This window comes from Phodopus roborovskii, unplaced genomic scaffold, assembly GCF_943737965.1.
Source record: "Phodopus roborovskii unplaced genomic scaffold, PHOROB, whole genome shotgun sequence".
Taxonomy (NCBI): domain Eukaryota; kingdom Metazoa; phylum Chordata; class Mammalia; order Rodentia; family Cricetidae; genus Phodopus; species Phodopus roborovskii.
The window spans coordinates 31,075,437-31,094,577 of NW_026126434.1; the positions used below are offsets into that span (position 1 = coordinate 31,075,437).

The 19,141-nt window shown below is 43.1% G+C and overlaps 2 protein-coding genes across 2 annotated transcripts; both read right to left on the reverse strand.

Annotated features, from left to right (window-relative positions):
* Positions 1-7,476: 7,476 nt before the first annotated feature.
* On the reverse strand, positions 7,477-8,466 carry LOC127224395 (olfactory receptor 2H2). The gene has a single exon (XM_051187436.1). The coding sequence runs from the start codon at positions 8,407-8,409 to the stop codon at positions 7,477-7,479; it is 933 nt and encodes a 310-aa protein (XP_051043393.1). The 5' UTR covers positions 8,410-8,466.
* A 7,951-nt stretch (positions 8,467-16,417) lies between these two features.
* LOC127224393 (olfactory receptor 2H1) lies at positions 16,418-17,465 on the reverse strand. The gene has a single exon (XM_051187434.1). It carries the CDS (start codon positions 17,354-17,356, stop codon positions 16,418-16,420), a length of 939 nt encoding a protein of 312 aa, XP_051043391.1. The 5' UTR covers positions 17,357-17,465.
* Between the last annotated feature and the right edge of the window lie 1,676 nt (positions 17,466-19,141).

A 19,141-nucleotide genomic window follows, 5' to 3' on the forward strand; every position in this document is an offset into this window, starting at 1 on the left:
GACAGTTTTCTGTCTCACTCACCCTTTTGAGTGTTTGGATTACAGTTGTTTGCCTACCTGATGCCATGTCTTTTTCCAACAAACAGAGCCATGTGCACCCAACACGCACAAAGTTAAGCACATTCTCCCCAGTTTGTGTGTTCTGGGCTATCCATAACCTCTCCTTGGCATTACGTTTCCTCTCAAATGTTCCCTGGATTCTTTGTACCATCCTCAGTCTGTACTCACAGTCATCTATCAAGACTGCATCTTAGTTTCGTTTTCTTTATTATCATTATTATTTTTCAGAATTAAGGGAAAAGAAACGGGTACAGATTGGAGGCTGTTTCCAGTGGATAGTAGGTTTACATCCTAACCAAACGAAAGCATGGGCAGATGGACTGATGGGGTGGGAGGCAATGTCCCTTTCACACTGTGGTGTCTCTTGGGGAAGGATCTCCCTGAATCTCAATAAACCAGTGAACAGTGTGACTCAGCACCTCATCCTCCATCCTGTGAACTGAGTGGGCTCCATGCCAGCAAGGGAAAAGCCCAGGCTCTCAGGCTTGGAGTTAATGAAAAGGCTTTGAAGTGGAGAGGTGCAAAGAGATCTGTGATTGATCGTACAGGATTTAGCAGGGCAAAGCTGTATAAGAGTAAAGCCCTGATTAGTGAGAGATGATGACATTGGTGGTTAAAACTGTGGGCTCTGCAGTCAGATTACCAGTGTGTCAGGCCTGCACCACACGCAGAAATGTCTCCTAATCTCTATTCTCCACTTTTGGGAATCTGATAATAACAGTAATGATAACGCATTTCTCAGTGGAGTGCATACAAGAACTAGGCTAATTATGCATTCCAGTGCCTGGATCTGCTTGGGCCATGGTAACCTTTGTTACAGCTGCTTCCTGGATTCCCTGACAGTGGTGGCCATGCTCTGGGAACCTGGAGCAGTTGGCTGAGCAGATGTGAGGAGTCTCCTCAGAAAGGAAGAATTACAAGTAAACGGTGACTTCTGGATAAGTGCCTACAAACTTAAAAATCATTATCTAAGGAACTCTGAGTATCTTGGGAAGGCTTTTCAAACAAGATGAAAGTTTGAAAAGCCAGGGGGGAAAAAACCCCTTGCATTTTTATAATTCTTTGTGTCCTTTTGGCTTCTTTGAAGCTTTTTCATGTTGTGCTTTTTTTGTTTGTTTGTTTGTTTGTTTGTTTTTTGTTTTGTTTTGTTTTAAGATGATGGTTCTTCCTCTTCGTCTCTGCATGAAAGCTACAGGGTGAGAAGGGCCCTGTCATTTTATTGTCCTGTTTATGGCAGGTTAAATCTTAGGCCCTCTTTGAAAACAATCCATAGTGATTATCCACCTTGAACTAAGTGGACTTAATTTGAGTTTCCCTTCTTCCTGCAGTGAAATTTTTTTCAGAGAAAAGAGAGGAGGCCTTTAGAGTAGAGAAACCTGCAGTGTAGAAATTAACAGTAGGCTTCAGAAACTGTAGCCCAAAACACAGACCGTCCCTTGGTAGACTGAAATTACCCCCTCTAAAACCTGTATTGCACATAGGTGGGGTGTGAATAGTAAGTAAATCAAGGGTCAGAAGTTCCACTATTGCCAAGGGTGAAGGTGGAGCAGACTCTAGCAAAGGGTGCAGGAGCCCAGCCAAATAGCAAGAGTTGACAGAAGTGCTTGGTGCAAAGGTCGAGGGATCTCAGGCAGCATCTGCTCCTGGGCTCAGTGGGGCTGACTGCATCTCCAGCTTTGCCTCAGTCAGGTGACTACCTGCTAGGTCTCGATGCCCTGTTACATACCTGTAGTCTTTACTCATCTCTACCCTAGCCCCAGTTACTAAAGCTTTCTGTGAGTACTTGCTGCTGTATGACTGTTTGTAATTCATTTAAGATAGGGTTTCATCTCTATAGATGTTGGGCCTCACCCTCACTATGTAGTTCATGCTATCCTTGAACTGTCCTCTTGCTGAAGCTTCCCAAGTGTTGGGATTACAGGTGTATACTACCATGCCTGTCAACAGGTGGTCATTTTTGTAGTTATTGTTGAAAGTTTCTACATTCCAATAAGCCTCTCCAACCAATGCCGAAATCCAAATTAGACCAAATCAAACCAAATTAGAAAAAGCACACGTTTAATGGATACAATGCTTCGGGATAGCCTTCAAGTCCCCCAGAGAGGAGACAGGAGAGAGAAACTGGAAAACCAGTCTATTTTCTGGGAGGCAGTTTAAATACCCCATGGGAGTGGTTTTGAGCATCTCTGGGGGGGGGTCATTTGTCAGGCTTTCTGAGATGCAGCAGGGTTTGGAGGGAGTTAGGGGAGGGGGGCTTGGATGGAACTTCCACCATAACATTCCAGACTCTTTAGGTGTATGGTTGCCAGTGGCTGGGGTGAAGTTTCTACCATAACATCTGTTGTTTGTTTGTTTGTTTTTTGATACAGGGTCTTGTCATATAGCACTACCAGGATCATGGTACTTACTATATAGCCCAGGCTGGCCTTGCCTCAGCCTTCCAAGTATCGGATTATAGGTGTTAGGCACTGTGCCTGGCAATTTATTTTATTTTTGAGACAGGGTCTTGCTTTTTTGGCTGAGTAGTCCAGGTTGAAATTTACAGAGCTTTCCTTGCAGCTTTCTGAGGAATTACAGTCATGAGCCACTGCACCTGGTTCCATTAAGAAGTACTGGTTGGGAAAGAGAATTGAGCAAGATGGCCTCGGAGAGGGGAGGAGGGAGACAGAGACAGATCCCTCGAAACAGTCTATGGAGTGGGGTTGTGTGCTTATTTCTTGGCTGGGAGACTGCAACTGGGGGGAGAACAACATTGTCAGCAATAGGAAATGGAGCCAACACCCAGACGATGCATTGACCACTGTGTAGCCTAGGACCCACAACAGCTCAAACAACAGCAGCATCATTGTTTATATGGGTTAAGCATTAAATAGGCTACAGCAAGGGAAGTCCACAGTACACAACTGCCTGCGGGGTTGAAGACTGGGAGTAAGGTTATAAGTCCTTTATAACCCCTAGAGGTGGGGGTTTTGTTTTGGTTTAGCAGGCTCCTTTGCTGGGATGTGGACTGAAAGCCCTACACAGGGCTTTTCCTTGTGATCTGATTCTCCTGATGTAGTAAACTGGATTCCAAAGGTAAGTGTCCTTGGAGGTAGGAGAGACATACATATTTTTCAGCAAAGCCTTGGAAGTCACACAGTACTGTTTATGCTGCATTCTACCATGCTAGCCAGGTTCAAGGGATAGAACTAGACTGCTACTCTGGAAAAAACACATGTAGAATAAATATATCATTGCAGATTTATCTGGGAACATGATCCACTGAGGCTTATGTGCCTTCTACAGAGACAGCGTTTAAAACCTCACCATACCATGTGTCTTCTCTTTTGATGATCACCAACTTTGTGTATCTATATCTCTGTCTCTCTCTTTTGAGAAAGGCCCTCATTAAGTAGCCTTGACTGGCCTGGAACTCACTGTGTAGTCCAGGCTGACCTCAAACTCATAAATTCATCTGCTTCTGCCTCTGGATTGCTGGGACTACATGTATGTACCATTGTACCCAGCCTAATCAGACCAGTCTTGTTCATTTGATATTCAGCATTTCACCAGGCTCTTCTTTCGGGAGATGTCAGGGCTATTTGCCACTCCAGACCTGCCCTTTCTGCCTGTCTTGTTTGAAGATGATTCTGCTAATTGCAGCTTCCCTCACAATACTCTATAACCTTCAGCTCCCTGAGACAGGCACATTTTGGCTTATTTGTTAAGGCTTTTAGAGCAGGAATTTATTTATTTATTTATTATTTTACATGTCAATACCAGTTCTTTCTCTCTCCCTCCTTCTCTCCCTCCCTTCCTCTTACCCTCTCTCTCCCCTCACATGCACCCTGATCACCCTCCCCTCCCATTACCCCCCCCCCCACACTCCACATGTAGGGCTATGCCATCCAGGTGGGGTCATGTAAATCTGACAAGTCATTTGAAGTAGGGATTAGGACTTCTCTCCTGTCTCTAGGTTAAGGGAGTATCCCTCCATGGGGGATGTGCATGCAAGGTTCTTTTGTGCACCAGGAATACATCCAGTTTCCACTGTCCGAGGTCCCCTAGACTGCTCAGTCCTTCTAGCTGAGACCTATGTTCAGGGGGTCTGAGTCTGTTTCATGCTGGATTCCCAGCTATCAATCTGGGAGCCCGTTAGTAGAGCAGGGAATTCTTTACTTTATCTTTTGCGTTCCATTAACCAAAAGGCAATAGTGGGCTCCACATCAAGCTGCTTCTCAAGCATGTGATTAAAAAAAAAAAATCAATAACCATTTGTATTTTATCCACTTCTATAGCTCCCCTGGAGCAAGAAGTAACACTAGACTCTAATGCAGTCTCCTTACTAGACTAGTGAGTCATGACCCCCTTTGGGGACCTTTTCACAGGGCTCACATATCAGATATAGTGCATATCAGATATTTGCATTACTGTTCATAACAGTAAAATTGCAGTTATGAAGTTGAAACGAATACTTTTATGGTTGGGAGGTCATCACAACATGAGGAACTGTATTAAAAGGTTGTAGCACCACCCTTTGTAGCAGGGTTGAGAACCACTGCTTTAGTGACTAGAAACTGATGGAAGGTGATTTCCAGTACAGGGGCAGCTGCACAGGGATGCAGGTGCATGGGCTTGGCAGGCTGTGGCACAGCAAAATGGTATGCACCTTCTGGTGTATGCAGAGGGAAGAGCCCTCTGCATAGGTTCTCTAACTAAAAGGTTAACAAGAGAGGTGGAATTATTAACATGTGTTTTGTGTGCATGGGTTTGCGTTTACTAGTGTTGAGCACATAGAGTGGTGGGAACTGCCTTATACAAGTTAGTCTACCCAAAGGAGAAGGGTTTTTCACTTCTGAGTGAGCTGGTGGAGAAGAGTTGTGTTACAGAAAGGAGATGGGGAAAGTGTGGTAAATACTGGTTTGTGAATAAAAAGTTGTTATGCAGATTTAAGCAAGTGCCCTCTTCACTGATAAGATAAGGCCTTCTCAAATGTAAATTTCCCTTAGAAAAGGAAAAATTGTTCCCTGCTGGACAGCATTCCCTGGGGGGGGGGTTTGATTTCCTGTAGCCTTTAGCTCAAAGTAATTGGCTTGTTAAAGAGACCTGTGTTAGTTGGACAGAGGTGGCATATACTTTTAATCACAGCACAGGTGCCAGCAGATATTAGAGTTCCAAGCCAGCCAGGTCTACAGCATGAGTTCCAGGACTGCCAGGGCTACATAGAGAAACCCTGTCTACAAACAAACAAAAACAAAAAAGAGACTCCTGTTGTGCTTGGTGTAGTGACATGCCTTTAACCCCACCATTTGGAAGTCAGAAGCTGTAGTTTCAGGCCAGCCAGGGCTAGCTACATAGTGAGACTCTGACTCAAAACTAAATATAGAAGATAAAGCTGTATGTTTTGCAGGCTCAATTTTAGTACAGATCTGGGGGGGAGTAGTCAACCGTGCAGTGTGAGACTTGGAAAGCTTACTTTGATGCAGGCTCGGAAGTAAACTGATGATCAGACCAGACACAACACACTGCAGATTTACAGTGACACCCCTTGATTCAAGCCATGGCCTTGCACATGCAGGGAAGCTCTGTCCCACTGAGACAAACTCCCAGGCTCAAATTTCTTGCCAAAGTTGTTTTCTGTTTCGAATGTTCTCACTCGGGAAACTTACAGGAGGCAAGTCTCAGTATGAACACATTGTTATGCCAAGTTCATGAGACCCCAAAAAGACCACCAAGGATCTGACTCACTGATGCAAACACACAAGGTTTATTGTTAAGCTGCAAGCCTTACAGTGACCCTGTCCAGCAAACTGGCACAGCCATTGCAGGCAAAGGGTGCCTGGCTTTAACTGTAAGGGTTTTTTAAGGGGGGGGGGGAAATCATAAGCCTTGGCTGTTCAGGATTGGGTAGGGCCTTTGGATTTATTGACTGGGGTCTAGGGGAATTTCAAAATTGTTAGTAACAGTTGTCCACAAGGACAGTTGTGGCGAGATGTTATTTACCAAAATTAGTCATTGCTTGACCACCCGGATGGGGTCACTTTGACCGGGGTGGACACAGTTTGGGTGCTTCTTGGAACTGTTTATGGCTCCTTGGCTGGAGCTGAATCAGCCTTGTGCCATGCAGGGAAGTGGCTTTTTCTGAGGGTGGAGTTAACTCCACCCTCCCCAATTTACCTTGCTCTTTGACAAGTGTCTAGTTAAGATGGGCTTCTGTTTAGTTTGGGGGCATATTGAAGCTTCTCACTTGGGCTAGGAAGGCTCTATGTATCAAAGCAGGACTTACTGGGGATCTGGATTCTGCCCTCCCGGGTGCCAGTCCTGGCTGAGAACTTTGAGAGATAGTAATTGCACTCTTAGTTTTTGCTTCTGAAAAAGCGTCCTAATGCTACAAGCATGAAAAGGGTCAAGAGTTGTAAAATACTTTTGATGGTACCTGGAACATCACAAAGGCATCTAAGTACATCACATTAACTACAACAATTAACCTGAGTAGCCCGGGTATGGAGGATTTAGGTGACTTGTCTGTCGGTATATCAATGAAGTTCCATATCTGGCCAGTAGATGGCACCAAAATACCAATGTTCCAATTGTTCTGCCCACCTTAAAAAGAAACCATTTCTTTTTGTGAGCTGACTAGCATTGATAAAGAGAACTCCAGGACTGTAGTTCAGGCTGCTCCCAAAGGCTTTGTTCTGGCCTCAAGGTAAGGATACTGGGGCATTTGATTATGGTGTGGGAACCACAGCATGCATTTGGAATGGTCTGACCAGAAGTCACAGGGCCTAAATTTTAGGCAAACATACTAACACTATTGGAGAGGGATGGTGTTCTGAACTAAGTTTCAGTTTCCCCTCAATCCTTGCTGATATTTGGAGGATAAAATAGGAAGAAGCATAAAGAAATACAAAGAAACTCAAAAGGAAAAACAGCAAAACTAGAGTGGGAAATAGTGAAAAAATAGTGGCAAGGGGCAAGAGAAATGGCTCAGCAGTTACGAGTATTTGTATCCTTTCAAAGGACCAGAGTTCAAAATACAGCACTCATATTGGGCAACCTTAACTATAACTCCAGCTCCAGGAAATCTCAAACCCTCTTCCTGCTTCTTGAGACATCCACACATACACTCACACAAAGACATAAAAGTAAAATCTTTAAAAGACAGTGACACTCTGGTGAGGGAAGAGAATTAAAAGCAAAATCAGTGAAACGAAACATGTGAGGATGGAGGTAAATTAACAAAAGTAAAGTGCAGATAGATTACATTTGATTCCTGTGGCTATGTGTGTATGTTGGGGGGTGGAATAACTATACTCCTTGTATTCTATACTGTGCATTGTGCCATCCATTGGCAGGGTAGGTCTAAAGGGGAGAAGGATAACAGCATAGCTTTTTAATAAAGGATACAGTCTTCCTTCAGCATACTGAAAGAGTATGTCAGTTGGGCTCTACTTCCTTCCCCAGCAGCCTCCTGAATGCCCTTTTCACCTCCTTGTTCCTTAGGGTGTATATGAGAGGGTTGAGTGTAGGAGTGCCCACTGCATAGAAGAGACCGAAGAACTTGCTCCTCTCTTGGGCATAGGGATTTTTGGGTTGCAGATAGACAGCAATGACTGAACTGTAGAAGAGGGTGACCACAATGAGGTGGGAGGAGCAGGTCCCAAAGGCTTTCCTGCGCCCTTTTGCAGATTTTATCCTCAGCACTGCCCTGGCAATAGCACCATAAGAAACAAGGATGAGGCTCAGAGGCACAACCAAAATGAAGACACTGGCAACTGCCATTTGTATCTCATTATAGGTGGTATCCCCACAGGAGAGTCGAATCAATGCAGGGACTTCACACACAAAATTGTCAACCTGATGGTGGGGACAGAAGGGCAGGCGAAGAGTGGATGGTGTCTGAACCACTGACTCCACCAGGCCAATGATCCAGGCCACAGCTGCCAGCTGCCAGCACAGGCGGGGGTGGATGATGGTGGCATAGTGCAGGGGCTGGCAGACAGCCACATAGCGGTCAAAGGCCATCACAGTCAGGAGGATGCACTCTGTTGTGCCCAGGGATAAGAAGATGAAGAGCTGGACAGAGCATCCCAGGAAGCTGATGGTCTTTGTGGGGCCCCAGAGGTTGACCAGCATCTGGGGGACACAGGTTGTGGTGAAGCAGAGGTCCAGGAAAGAGAGGTTAGAGAGGAAGAAGTACATTGGAGAGTGGAGCCTGGGATCCAGTGTGGAGAGCAGGAGGATGAGTGTGTTTCCTAGGAGGGTGATGAGGTAGGAACACAAGACGACCACAAAGAGAATCTTTTCCAGGCGTGGGTGTTCAGAGAAGCCCAGCAGGAGGAATCCCACTGGGGAGCTGTGGTTGACCATGGCCTTTTGTGTCTGGTTGGAGATGAAGCTGTTAGATTAGTATGAAATAAAGAGCCTAAAAAAAGACTCGCCCTGGGTACTTATCAGGACATACCAGCTAGATTGATGTTTCTCAGGCTCTCTTCTCCAGGCCCATCACAACAACTTGGCCTCTTCCCCTGTTCCTCCTGGTCAGGTGGTGCCTGGTAGCTGAGAGAAAAGTGGCAGTGGTGGAGAACAGGTGGATCCTCATTGGCTTCCTGGGTGAGAGCAAAGGAGGCTGATGTCAAATAGCAGCTGCAGCTTTCTTTGTATACAGTTTTTAGTGTGTTACCTTAATATCACCCAACTCACATTCATACATCAACTAATGCTCTTATCAACTTTCTGTTTCTAATTTGGTTATTCTCTTGGCAGTTTGTTCCCTCCTTTTCTCTGTCTTATTTCTGTTACCTTAGTGACTTCCCTTTACTCTTTTGATCTCTTCCATTTGCCATTGTTTCTCCTAGTCTGTGCCCTTCCCCTCCCCGCTCCTTCTTGGTTTTTCTAGACAGGGTTTCTCTATGTAGCCTTGGCTGTCCTGGAACTGGCTTTGTAGGTCAGGCTGGCCTGAAAGTTCGAGATCTGCCTGCCTCTGCCTCCTGAATGTTGGGATTAAAGCATGCACCACAACCCAGCTGTCTTCCTGACATCTATTAGTCTGTACATTTGCCTTTTCTTAAGCTTTAAGGTTTCAACATTGTGCTACAAGCCAGGGCAGGGGTTGATCATCTAAAAAGGCCAGTAAAGATCTGGTAACCATTTCCTCCTTTTTCTAATAGTAATTTACACCTGTGGACTGTTTCCCTTGGGCCAGTTGTGGTACACAGCTATGTGAACATCTGGTTTCCATAGTATCCTTGTAATGATCTTACCAATTTTATCGATGATTGAACTGTCAGGGTAAATAACATGTCTCAGGTCACCTACTCAATAGATATTAGGGCCAGGATTCTGGGGAATGTTTCCCAGAACTGATGTCCAGAGAAATGCAGAAAGAGGATTCTTGCTGGGGAACAGTGCTGACCATGGTCTTCTCCTATTCAGAGGTTGAAGGAATGAAACCACATGACCACCTGATTCAGTGCGGGTGATAATAATTCACCCTGTTTAGTTTAAGCATGGTGGCACATGCTTTTCATGCTAGCACCCAGCAGGCAGAGGAAAGAAGATAGTGAGCTTGAGGCCAGCTTGGCCCACAGAGTGTGCTGGAGAGTTGGCTCAGCAGTTGGCCAGCATTCTGTTCCCACCACCCCCCCGCCCCCTGTGTCAGGCAGTTCACAAGGTCCTACAGATCCAGCTCCAGGGAATCCATTGCCCTTTTCTGGCCTCTGCAAACACTGACAAACACATGAATACACACACAGACACACTAATTGAAATCTTTTTTTTTTTTTTTTAAGTAGCCTCCTCCAATAACAACACACAAAGGCAAAGGTACAAATTCCTGGATTAATTTGCCTTCCTGCCTAAGGCTTGGTTGTTGAGTACACATCTGATATCTCACAGAGAAGAAACATTTTACTTACCTTCAACCAGAGAATATCCTCTTTGGCTAGCAATTGTCTATCACAAAACTCAACTGGTGCCTAGTACCCTCATGGATATTAAGAAAATTGAATATAAGGAGGTTACTCACTTTGGAGTGGGTGGCTAGATCTTAGTATTAATAGGGGCTGCTAATGTTTATTGCTAGGCAGTTTTTCTAATTACATGAATATGCTGCAATGAATTAGAGCTAGCTCTTAGCGCCTCGTGATAATCCTCAGGCTTTGTAAGTTAGCTATTAAGCCACGTTTAGCTAGAATCTTCCTTTCCAGGAATATTTACACTGTGTAAATGGAGCAAATACTTCAAACTAAGGTTCTGCATACCTCTAGCCAAGCTGGTTGTTAAACATTTGTCTGCACCCTTAAGGTTATCCCTCACAACTCTACATATCTACATCTTCTTAATATGAGAAGTTGAAGCAAAGAAAGTTTAAATCAGACTTGTGTGAGCAACCACTGTCTTCTATTGCACAAATGAGGTCAAGAGAAGGCAGAGACATCCCTACCATCAAGGTTTTTACAAATGGCCTTCTCCCTCAGTGTATGGAGAAGTTAGCGCCTGTTTTAGTGGTTCTGGTGCTGGAACACTAGCCATGGTATTTGGTGGAAAGAGGGATCCCAGAACTGTCCTATGGAGAAACAGCTCATTAATTCAGCTGAGACCCAAGGGTTCCACAGTCCACAGACAATTAATTAGCTAGTAATTATGATAGAGGGGGCATGGGACTCTGGAGGAAACATGACAGCAAGTAGTTCCCACTGCAGTAGGTCAATAGTTCACCCACTGCCTCTCTCTCTCTCTCTCAATAGTATAGTGTTTGGACTAACAAAGCCTCATCTGCCCCCCCCCCCAGTATCTGCTTTTTTTAAAATGTAAGTTGTTCTATTACCAATAAAGACTCAGGAGTCAGATATTTGGGTGAAAACTTGTTAGATCAAAGAAGGAGAGGAGTGACCAGCTGACCTTCCCTTTCTTAATGGAGACCCAGCAAGCACCTCTCTCCACAAGTCTCAGATTGAAGAAGCAGGAAATCTCCAAGTCTTTCCCTACTCCTTCCTGTGTGTCTTCTCTATCCATATTCCTGGCTTCTCTATGGCTAAGTCTGTTTGGCTAGTTGCTGGCTCCAACCCTTGATTCTAAGTTAACTGCATTAACACAGTCTTGGGGTGTCAAGTGAGATCAAGTATCCTGAAACAAGCATCCAGACATTCTTCTTCATTCATTTATCCCATAGGACCATAACATCTCTCAAATACCCCCCTTTCTGCACAATTCTTCTGAAGCATTCCACACTGTAATAATACAGGATGATCAAATCCTAGGTTTGTAGAAGACTTAGGATATTTGTCTACCTCCCATCTAATGTAAACCAAGCATCATAATATGAATATATTCCATTATTCTAGTTCAAATGAAGGTGGATGTATCAGGGCCATGGTTATACCTGGATCTTAGTTTTTGAACACTGAATATGGAACTTGAGTGTGTATATTTAGTAGTTGGCAGGATCCACAGTGATTCTTTGGTGTGTTGAGTCACAGTTGTAGCAGTGGTAAAAACACGAATCTACATCCTCTCTACAGAGGTAAGAGAAGTATTATATGTTGGAACATATCTTTAATCCTAGCACTCAAGAGTCAGAGGCAGATGGATCTGTGAGTTCAAGGTCAGACTGATCTACATAACAAGTTCCAGGACAAACAAGATGACATAGTGAGACTTTGTGTCAAAAAAACCAAAAACCAAAACACCCCAGCAAAACAAGCAAACAAACAAAAAACCCCAAAACAAAATGAACAAAAACAACAACAAAAACCAGCTAACCAACCAACCAAACAAACAAACAAATAAACCTATTGATATATCACAGCCACATAGAATTAGAAAGAAATGCACAGTTACACACTGCTGTCAGTGAATGATATAATATTTTATCATCTAGAAGTCATGGATATAAATGGTCACAAAGCATAAATAAAACAACTAGGAAATCATGAATTTAAATTTAAATTTATCTTTGTTTTAATACAATGTACTTCAATTTGAGTTTGTATATATTAACATTTTAATGCTGTTTGGACAAATTTATTATGATAATTCTATTCTTTTGAATAATTAAAATAAGATTTTCTATTTATGTGTATGTTGTTTAAGAGGGATGCCTATAGAAGCCAGAAGAGGATTCCTGATCTCCTGGGGCTGGAGTTACATGTGTTTATGAGTTGCCTGTTGAGTGTGTTAGAAACAGAACTTGATCCTCTGGGAGAGGAACAAGTACTTTTAAATACCGAGCCATTTCCCCAGCCTCATAATATATTTTTCCTGCTCTGGGACAGAGGAATGATTGGGTGGTCTCTGGCAAACAGCGTGAAGAGTAAGCACAGATTATGACTGAAAAGAAAGTGTAACAGTGTAAATGTGACAAGACTCACACGAGGAAGAGATTATTAGTTGTAGGCACAGGATAGTAATGAGCATCTATGAAAGGGAAATTGGACAAATTTGTGAACTTATTATGATAGTTTTCTCATGAATATTTTAAACATATTTTCAGAATATGAAAAATGTAACATTTGCTAATGTAAATATTGTCTGAAATAGTTAAGAAAGTTCTAGAAATATGTTCAGAACTATTGATGATTCACATGATATGTTTAAAAATATGTCTCAGCAGTTAGGAGTGCTTATTGTTCTTATAGACCACCCAGATTCAGATCCTTGCATACACACCACTGATGGGAGATGTCATTCTGTAAATAGTTTCTCATACTGCTTAACTAATAAAGCACTGTTGGCCAATAGGAAAGCAAGATAGGTGGGAATAAGGGGACAAGGAGGAGAGAGGAAGTAGTGAGGAGGAGTCAAGATGGAGAGACTGGGGAGAGCATAACGCCAGCCCCTCTCCGGTAAGATGAGACCACGTGGAAATACTTAGATTAATAGAAATGGGTTAATACTCAAGACAGTGCTAGCTGGTAAGAAACAAGTAACTGGCCAACAGAATTATATCAAATACAGTGTCTCTGTGTGTTAATTGGGACTGGCACCGTGGTGGGTCCAAGCCGGCAGGAAAAAATACTCTCAACACACCACAGCTCACAATTGCCTATAATCCCCTAACCCTAACCCTAATCCTAACCTTAACCCTATCCAGCTTCAGGACATACAGTGCTTTCTTCTGGCCTCTGAGGACTCCTGCACACACATGGTTTGTATATATACCCTCAAGTATTCACACATATACATAAAATAAACTTTAAAATGTTAAAAATATAAATCCTCTTAAAATAGCATTTTCTAGAGATTCTCTACACACACACACACATGCATGCACAGGCACACACACACACACACACACACACACACACACACACACCTATATGACACAAACCTATCATATGAAACCAATAGCAAGTTTCCAAACTTTTCAAAAACTTATTTTCAATGATCCATTAATCAAAGTTTAATGCCACACAGATATTAGCCTCTCTAATATTCAAAGACATTTCAGTCCATGCATTAATTCACATGGTTTAAAATAAATGTAGCAGAACTCATTACCTAAAATTTATTTTAAATACATATTACCTGAAATATACACTATGGCTAAAAAAGACAAAATATTTTACTTCTGTTTTTTTAATTTAATTTTTTTATTTAATTTATTATTTACATGTCGATCCCAGTTCTCTCTCCCTCCCTTCCTCCCTCTCTCCCTCCCTCTTACCCTCTTTGCCTGCTCACATGAACCCTGGCCACCCTCCCCTCTTAGGTTTAATCATGGTGTCCCACATTTCCTGGATGTTTTGTGTTAAGGATTTGTTGGATTTATGATTTTCTTTTGTCGATGAATCTATTTCCTATAGTTTATCTTCCGCACCTGAGATTCTCTCTTCCATCTCTTGACTTCTGTTGGTTATGCTTGCATCTGTAGTTCTCGATTTTTTGCCCAGTTTTTCTATTTCCAGCATTCCTTCGGTTTGTGTTGCCTTTATTTTCTCTATTTTATTTTTCAAGTCTTGAACCATTTCCTTCACCTGCTTAATTGTTTTTTTTTTCCCTCCTTGGCTTTCTGTACTTTCTTTACTTTCCTTAAGAAATTTGTTCATTTCTTCCACTTTTTTGGTTGTTTTTTTCTTCCATTTCTTCAATGGATTTTCTCTCACATCTTCTTTGAGGGCCTCTATCATTTTTATGATGATAATTTTTAAGTCGTTCCCTTCTGCTTCCTCTGCTTTGTTGTTGTGTTCCGTTCTAGTTGGTGTAGATTCCCTAGATTCTGGTGGTGTCATGCCTGTCTTTCTGTTGTTAGGTGTTTTCTTATATTGCTGTCTTCCCATAGCTTCTTCCAGTAGGTGTTGGTGGGGTCTCTCCCTCTCTCTATGGTACTTCCCCGGTGGGCTTATGTGGGTCAGAGTTTCGATGTCTGTAGGTCTGGGTGGTCCAAGCTCTCTAGGAGGTCTCTCCACAGGCAGGGTCCCAGGGATGGGGGTCAGCAATCAGGCCTCAGCAGAAGACTGGCTACGGGGGTCAAAGATCCCAAAGGCTGGGACTCAGGATGCTCCTATGTTTATAGGCAGATCTATCCTGGGCCTGGTACTCTCCAGCTGAGGCCTCTTTAGCAAAGGCCCTGCTATAGGGGTCAAGGATCCTGCCTGCAGGAACTCAGAGTGGTCCCTCAGAGATAGGTGGATCTCTGGGAGGGGCCCTGGACTCTAGTAGAGGACCAGCGGTGGGGGTCAGAAACCAGGCAGGTGGAAATTATGGGTGGTCCTGTGTGGATAGGCAGGTCTCCTGTGTTCAGAGCTGCTCCCAGAAGTTCCCCCAAGTTGTCTGGACTGTTGGCTCCACCCTCTGTCCCAGTGCTCAACCAGAGCAGTGGGACAGTAGGCAGGGTAGGGCACAGGATAGGGGGAGTGCAGGTTTCTCGGTGGGGTGGATGGGGATGTATCAGAGCTCCAAGAGCACTCTCGATGGGGATTGGACACAGGAGCAGGGGGATCCAGGGCCAAACCAGGGAGTTCCCAGAGGAGGGTGTAGGGGAGAGGCCACCCCAATTGGTCCCAGACTCATCTCTAGCAAGGCCTGGCGGTAGAGGACAAAGGCTGGGCTGATACTCAAGATGTTTCTGCACCAATAGGCGGATCTCACTGGGCTTACTTCTGTTTTTAAGAGTGAAATTAGAAATAACACCCCAAGACTTATGCTAATAAGATTTGTTGATATACAGCTTATTTATATCTTTCAGGACACTTCTTCAGGATGTGAAATTTCTGAGAATATTATACAAAGGGTTTTTTTTATTTGTTTGTTTGTTTTGTTTTTCAAGACAGGGCTTCTCTGTGGCTTTGGAGGCTGTCCTGGAACTTTCTCTGTAGACCAGGCTGGCCTTGAACACATAGAGATCCATCCACCAAGTGCTGGGATTAAAGGCACATAGCACCAACACCTGGCTATACAAAATATTTTGTATGAGGATCTTCATTACTTGTTTGTAGAATTTACCACATGGAGTATTTTCACAGGAGTTTGAAAGTATTAGCTACTATTAACAATTGTCTAATATAATCTTTAATCATGATTAATTTTAACAACTGTTTTTTTTAGAATTCCAGAAAATGTACCATCAGCTTAATTGAAATGGTGTTGGTTAAGCAGGGTTAGTCAAGAGGGGAAGTGAACCGGGGACATTTATAATATCAGAGTGGGAAATAAAATCCATAAAGGGCTAGGGCTTCTCAACATTTGAAGTTGTTAGAGATCTGATAGTCTGGACTTTGGCATGACATCCCTTCAAAGTAAGAACAGATTCTTATGTTCACATTTAGCACCACTGGTAGTAAATCACTAATGCTTTGACTACAGGGGAAGCAAATTTCAGTGAGGGGCTTTCTTCACAAACCCACTTACTAGTGACTGACTAGACCACAGAGCAGGAAAGAGCTGTTGTACCATTGTTGCTTTGCACACCTGACCCACCAGACTCTAGAGTACTGGAGCATCAATGGTGGGAAAGAATTTTTGGCCTCTAGAGTTTTTGGTCACGGTTATCCTGCAGTTGCAAGAAAAGTATCCATTAGGAAATGTTTCAGGCCTGCTATTCACTGAACTCTGTTGAGACAAGGCTCCCAGCTGTGAGATATCTAATGTCAGCAAGGATAGAAATGCCCCATTAGTGGGGCTCTGTCAAACCAATGGTTACAACATCCTTCACTACAGCATATTAACCGCACATCTTAATGTAACATGAACAGAACTGAAGTTGAAGCAAGACTCGTAAATAGGTAACTCCGGTCCCCACTGTTGCCTTCGTAGCTCTCCTGTTGTATGCACCAGTCACTCATGCTCCAAAGACCAATTTCTCCCTAATTTTATTTAAAAGGTCTTAATGTGTCTACCACGCTGGACTAGCAATCCTCCTGCCATAAGTATTTCTTTGTTAGGTATTTTTGGAGTCCCCATTTTTCCCCAGCAGCCTCCAGAATGCCCTCTTGACCTCCTTGTTCCTTAGGGTATAAATAAGAGGGTTGAGTGTAGGAGTGCCCACTGCATAGAAGAGACTGAAGAACTTGGCCCTCTCTTGGGCATAGGGATTTTTGGGTTGCAGATAGACAGCAATGACTGAGCTATAGAAGAGGGTGACCACAATGAGGTGGGAGGAGCAGGTCCCAAAGGCCTTTTTCCATGCTTCAGCTGAGTTTATCCTCAGCACTGCCCTGGCAATGGCACCATACGAAACAAGGATAAGGCTCAGAGGCACAACCACAAGGATGATACTGGACACAGCCAACTGAATCTCATTAAAAGTAGTGTCCCCACAAGAGAGTCGAATGAGAGATGGAACTTCACATAAAAAGTCATCTATCTGCCTATGGGGACAGAAGGGCAGGCGAAGGGTGGGAGGTGTCTGAACTATGGATTGAAGCAACCCCATCATCCAGGCCACAGCTGCCAGCTGCCGACACAGGCGAGGATGGATGATGGTGGCATAGTGCAGGGGCTGGCAGACAGCCACATAGAGGTCAAAGGCCATCACAGTCAGGAGGATGCACTCGGTGGTTCCCAAGGACAGGAAGATGAAGAGCTGGACAGAGCATCCCAGGAAGCTGATGGTCTTTGTGGGGCCCCAGAGGTTGACCAGCATCTGGGGGACACAGGTTGTGGTGAAGCAGAGGTCCAGGAAAGAGAGGTTAGAGAGGAAGAAGTACATTGGAGAGTGGAGCCTGGGATCCAGTGTGGAGAGCAGGAGGATGAGTGTGTTTCCTAGGAGGGTGATGAGGTAGGAACACAAGACGACCACAAAGAGAATCTTTTCCAGGCGTGGGTGTTCAGAGAAGCCCAGCAGGAGGAATCCCACTGGGGAGCTGTGGTTGACCATGTCCTGTTTCTACACGAATCCAGTTGGAGTTGCTCTCCTGTGATTACGATTCAATGTCATGAAATTCTGTTATTTGGACATTTTTGCCTTTGCTTTCTTGGGCACATAACCCAGCAGCTCTGTATGTTCCACTGCTCCTTGGTCTTCTACTACTTTTAGTCGAATGTCTAGAGGTCTCAAGGAAACTAGGAACAGGTGGGTCCTCACACTGGAGCATCTGATTGTTTGCTTAAGAGCAAAAGTGGCTGATTAAAAACATGGATTCACTTATTAATTATCATTGTCACTACAAACATTTGCTAAGCATATTTTATGATGCGAACACTGGCCTATTGAAGTTGTTCCTTCTGTGTGGAATGGATGACAATGAATTGTGTGGTTTATTGATGATCTGATGATAAATATTAGCAAGATTTATCTTAATCTGGTAACATTTGTGTTCTATTTAGTGAATATTTGCAGAAGAGTATATCAGATGTATCTATGTATATGTATGTATGTATGTATATATATGCAAAATATCCATGCACATAAATTAAAATTAAATTAAAAAACAATCTTTATGGCTCATAAAATTGGACAAATATTTTCCCTTTAGGTGAAAAATGCTTACCTCAAATGTTCAATATATTTGTGGAAAAATTTAAGAAAAAAGTATTAGATCTACAATGACTGTCATCTGATACTACTCACCATAATTCCTTAAGAGCAGAATCATGACCCTGAAGAGATGACTAATGGTTTACCATAAACCACTCTCCCAGAAAGTTTGAATTGGGTCCCCAGTATCCATGTTGGCCCATTCACAACTACCCAGATTTCCTGTTCCAGGTGATCGGAGTCCTCTGGTTTCCTCAGTAACCTGTACACATGTATGCATACTCATACACAGACACACACAAATAAAAACAATAAGGATAACTTTTTTAAAAAATTGAAAAGGAAAAGAGAGAACACAAAATCCTGGCATTGGTCTGGCTTAGGTAGGAGGACCTGTAAGTCTGAGACAGCCTGGGTTCACAGAGTGAGGGTCTGCCACACAAAACAAAACAAAACAACATGACAATACACCCCATGTAGATTACTAATGAAAATCTGAAGGAGGTTCATTTGTCTTTCATATAAGGCAAACATTTTTTATCTTAAGTACAATGTACTCCTTCCTCCTTCCCTATCTCCTTCCCTTCTTTACTCCTGGTCTTCCTCCCTTTTCTCTCCCTCCTCCTCTCCCTCATTTACTCCTTTTCTCCTTTCTTTCTTTAAAGACAGGATATTGCTACATTGCATAGACTGATCTAAAACTCACTATGTAGTCCTTAATGGACTTGAACTTGAGATCCCCATGTCTGAGCACCATAATGTTGAAATATGGGACATCCAAAGTAGAGTTTGGTTTTGCATATTCTTGGTTAATATCATTCAGATACATTTTCAAGTATTTTATTTTAAAGTAAGCTTATGTATCCATAAAACTTATCAGAGTGGTTCTAAAGAATTCTTTATAACTTTAAAAGATTCACCATTTTAATTATTGTTTCACTTACTCAGTATTCTCAGAGTACTGTTTTTATTCTGAGTCACTGAGGGCAAGTTGCTGTCATCAAGTTCATTTCCTTGTCCGTATTTTGTTGTGCTTTGGCTACAACAATGTGGTCTCTGAAATAAACTTTGAATAGGAAGTGAATTCAAAGAATTTTAGGATTTTTAAAAATTTTACATATATGTTCTATCTGCATGTATGGTTTTATGCCAGGAGAGGTCATCAGAACCCACTAAAGACAGTTG

Excerpts from the sequence above, each read along its gene's own strand:
- LOC127224395 (XM_051187436.1), bottom strand. The coding sequence starts at position 8,409 with ATGGTCAACCACAGCTCCCCAGTGGGATTCCTCCTGCTGGGCTTCTCT.
- LOC127224393 (XM_051187434.1), bottom strand. The coding sequence starts at position 17,356 with ATGGTCAACCACAGCTCCCCAGTGGGATTCCTCCTGCTGGGCTTCTCT.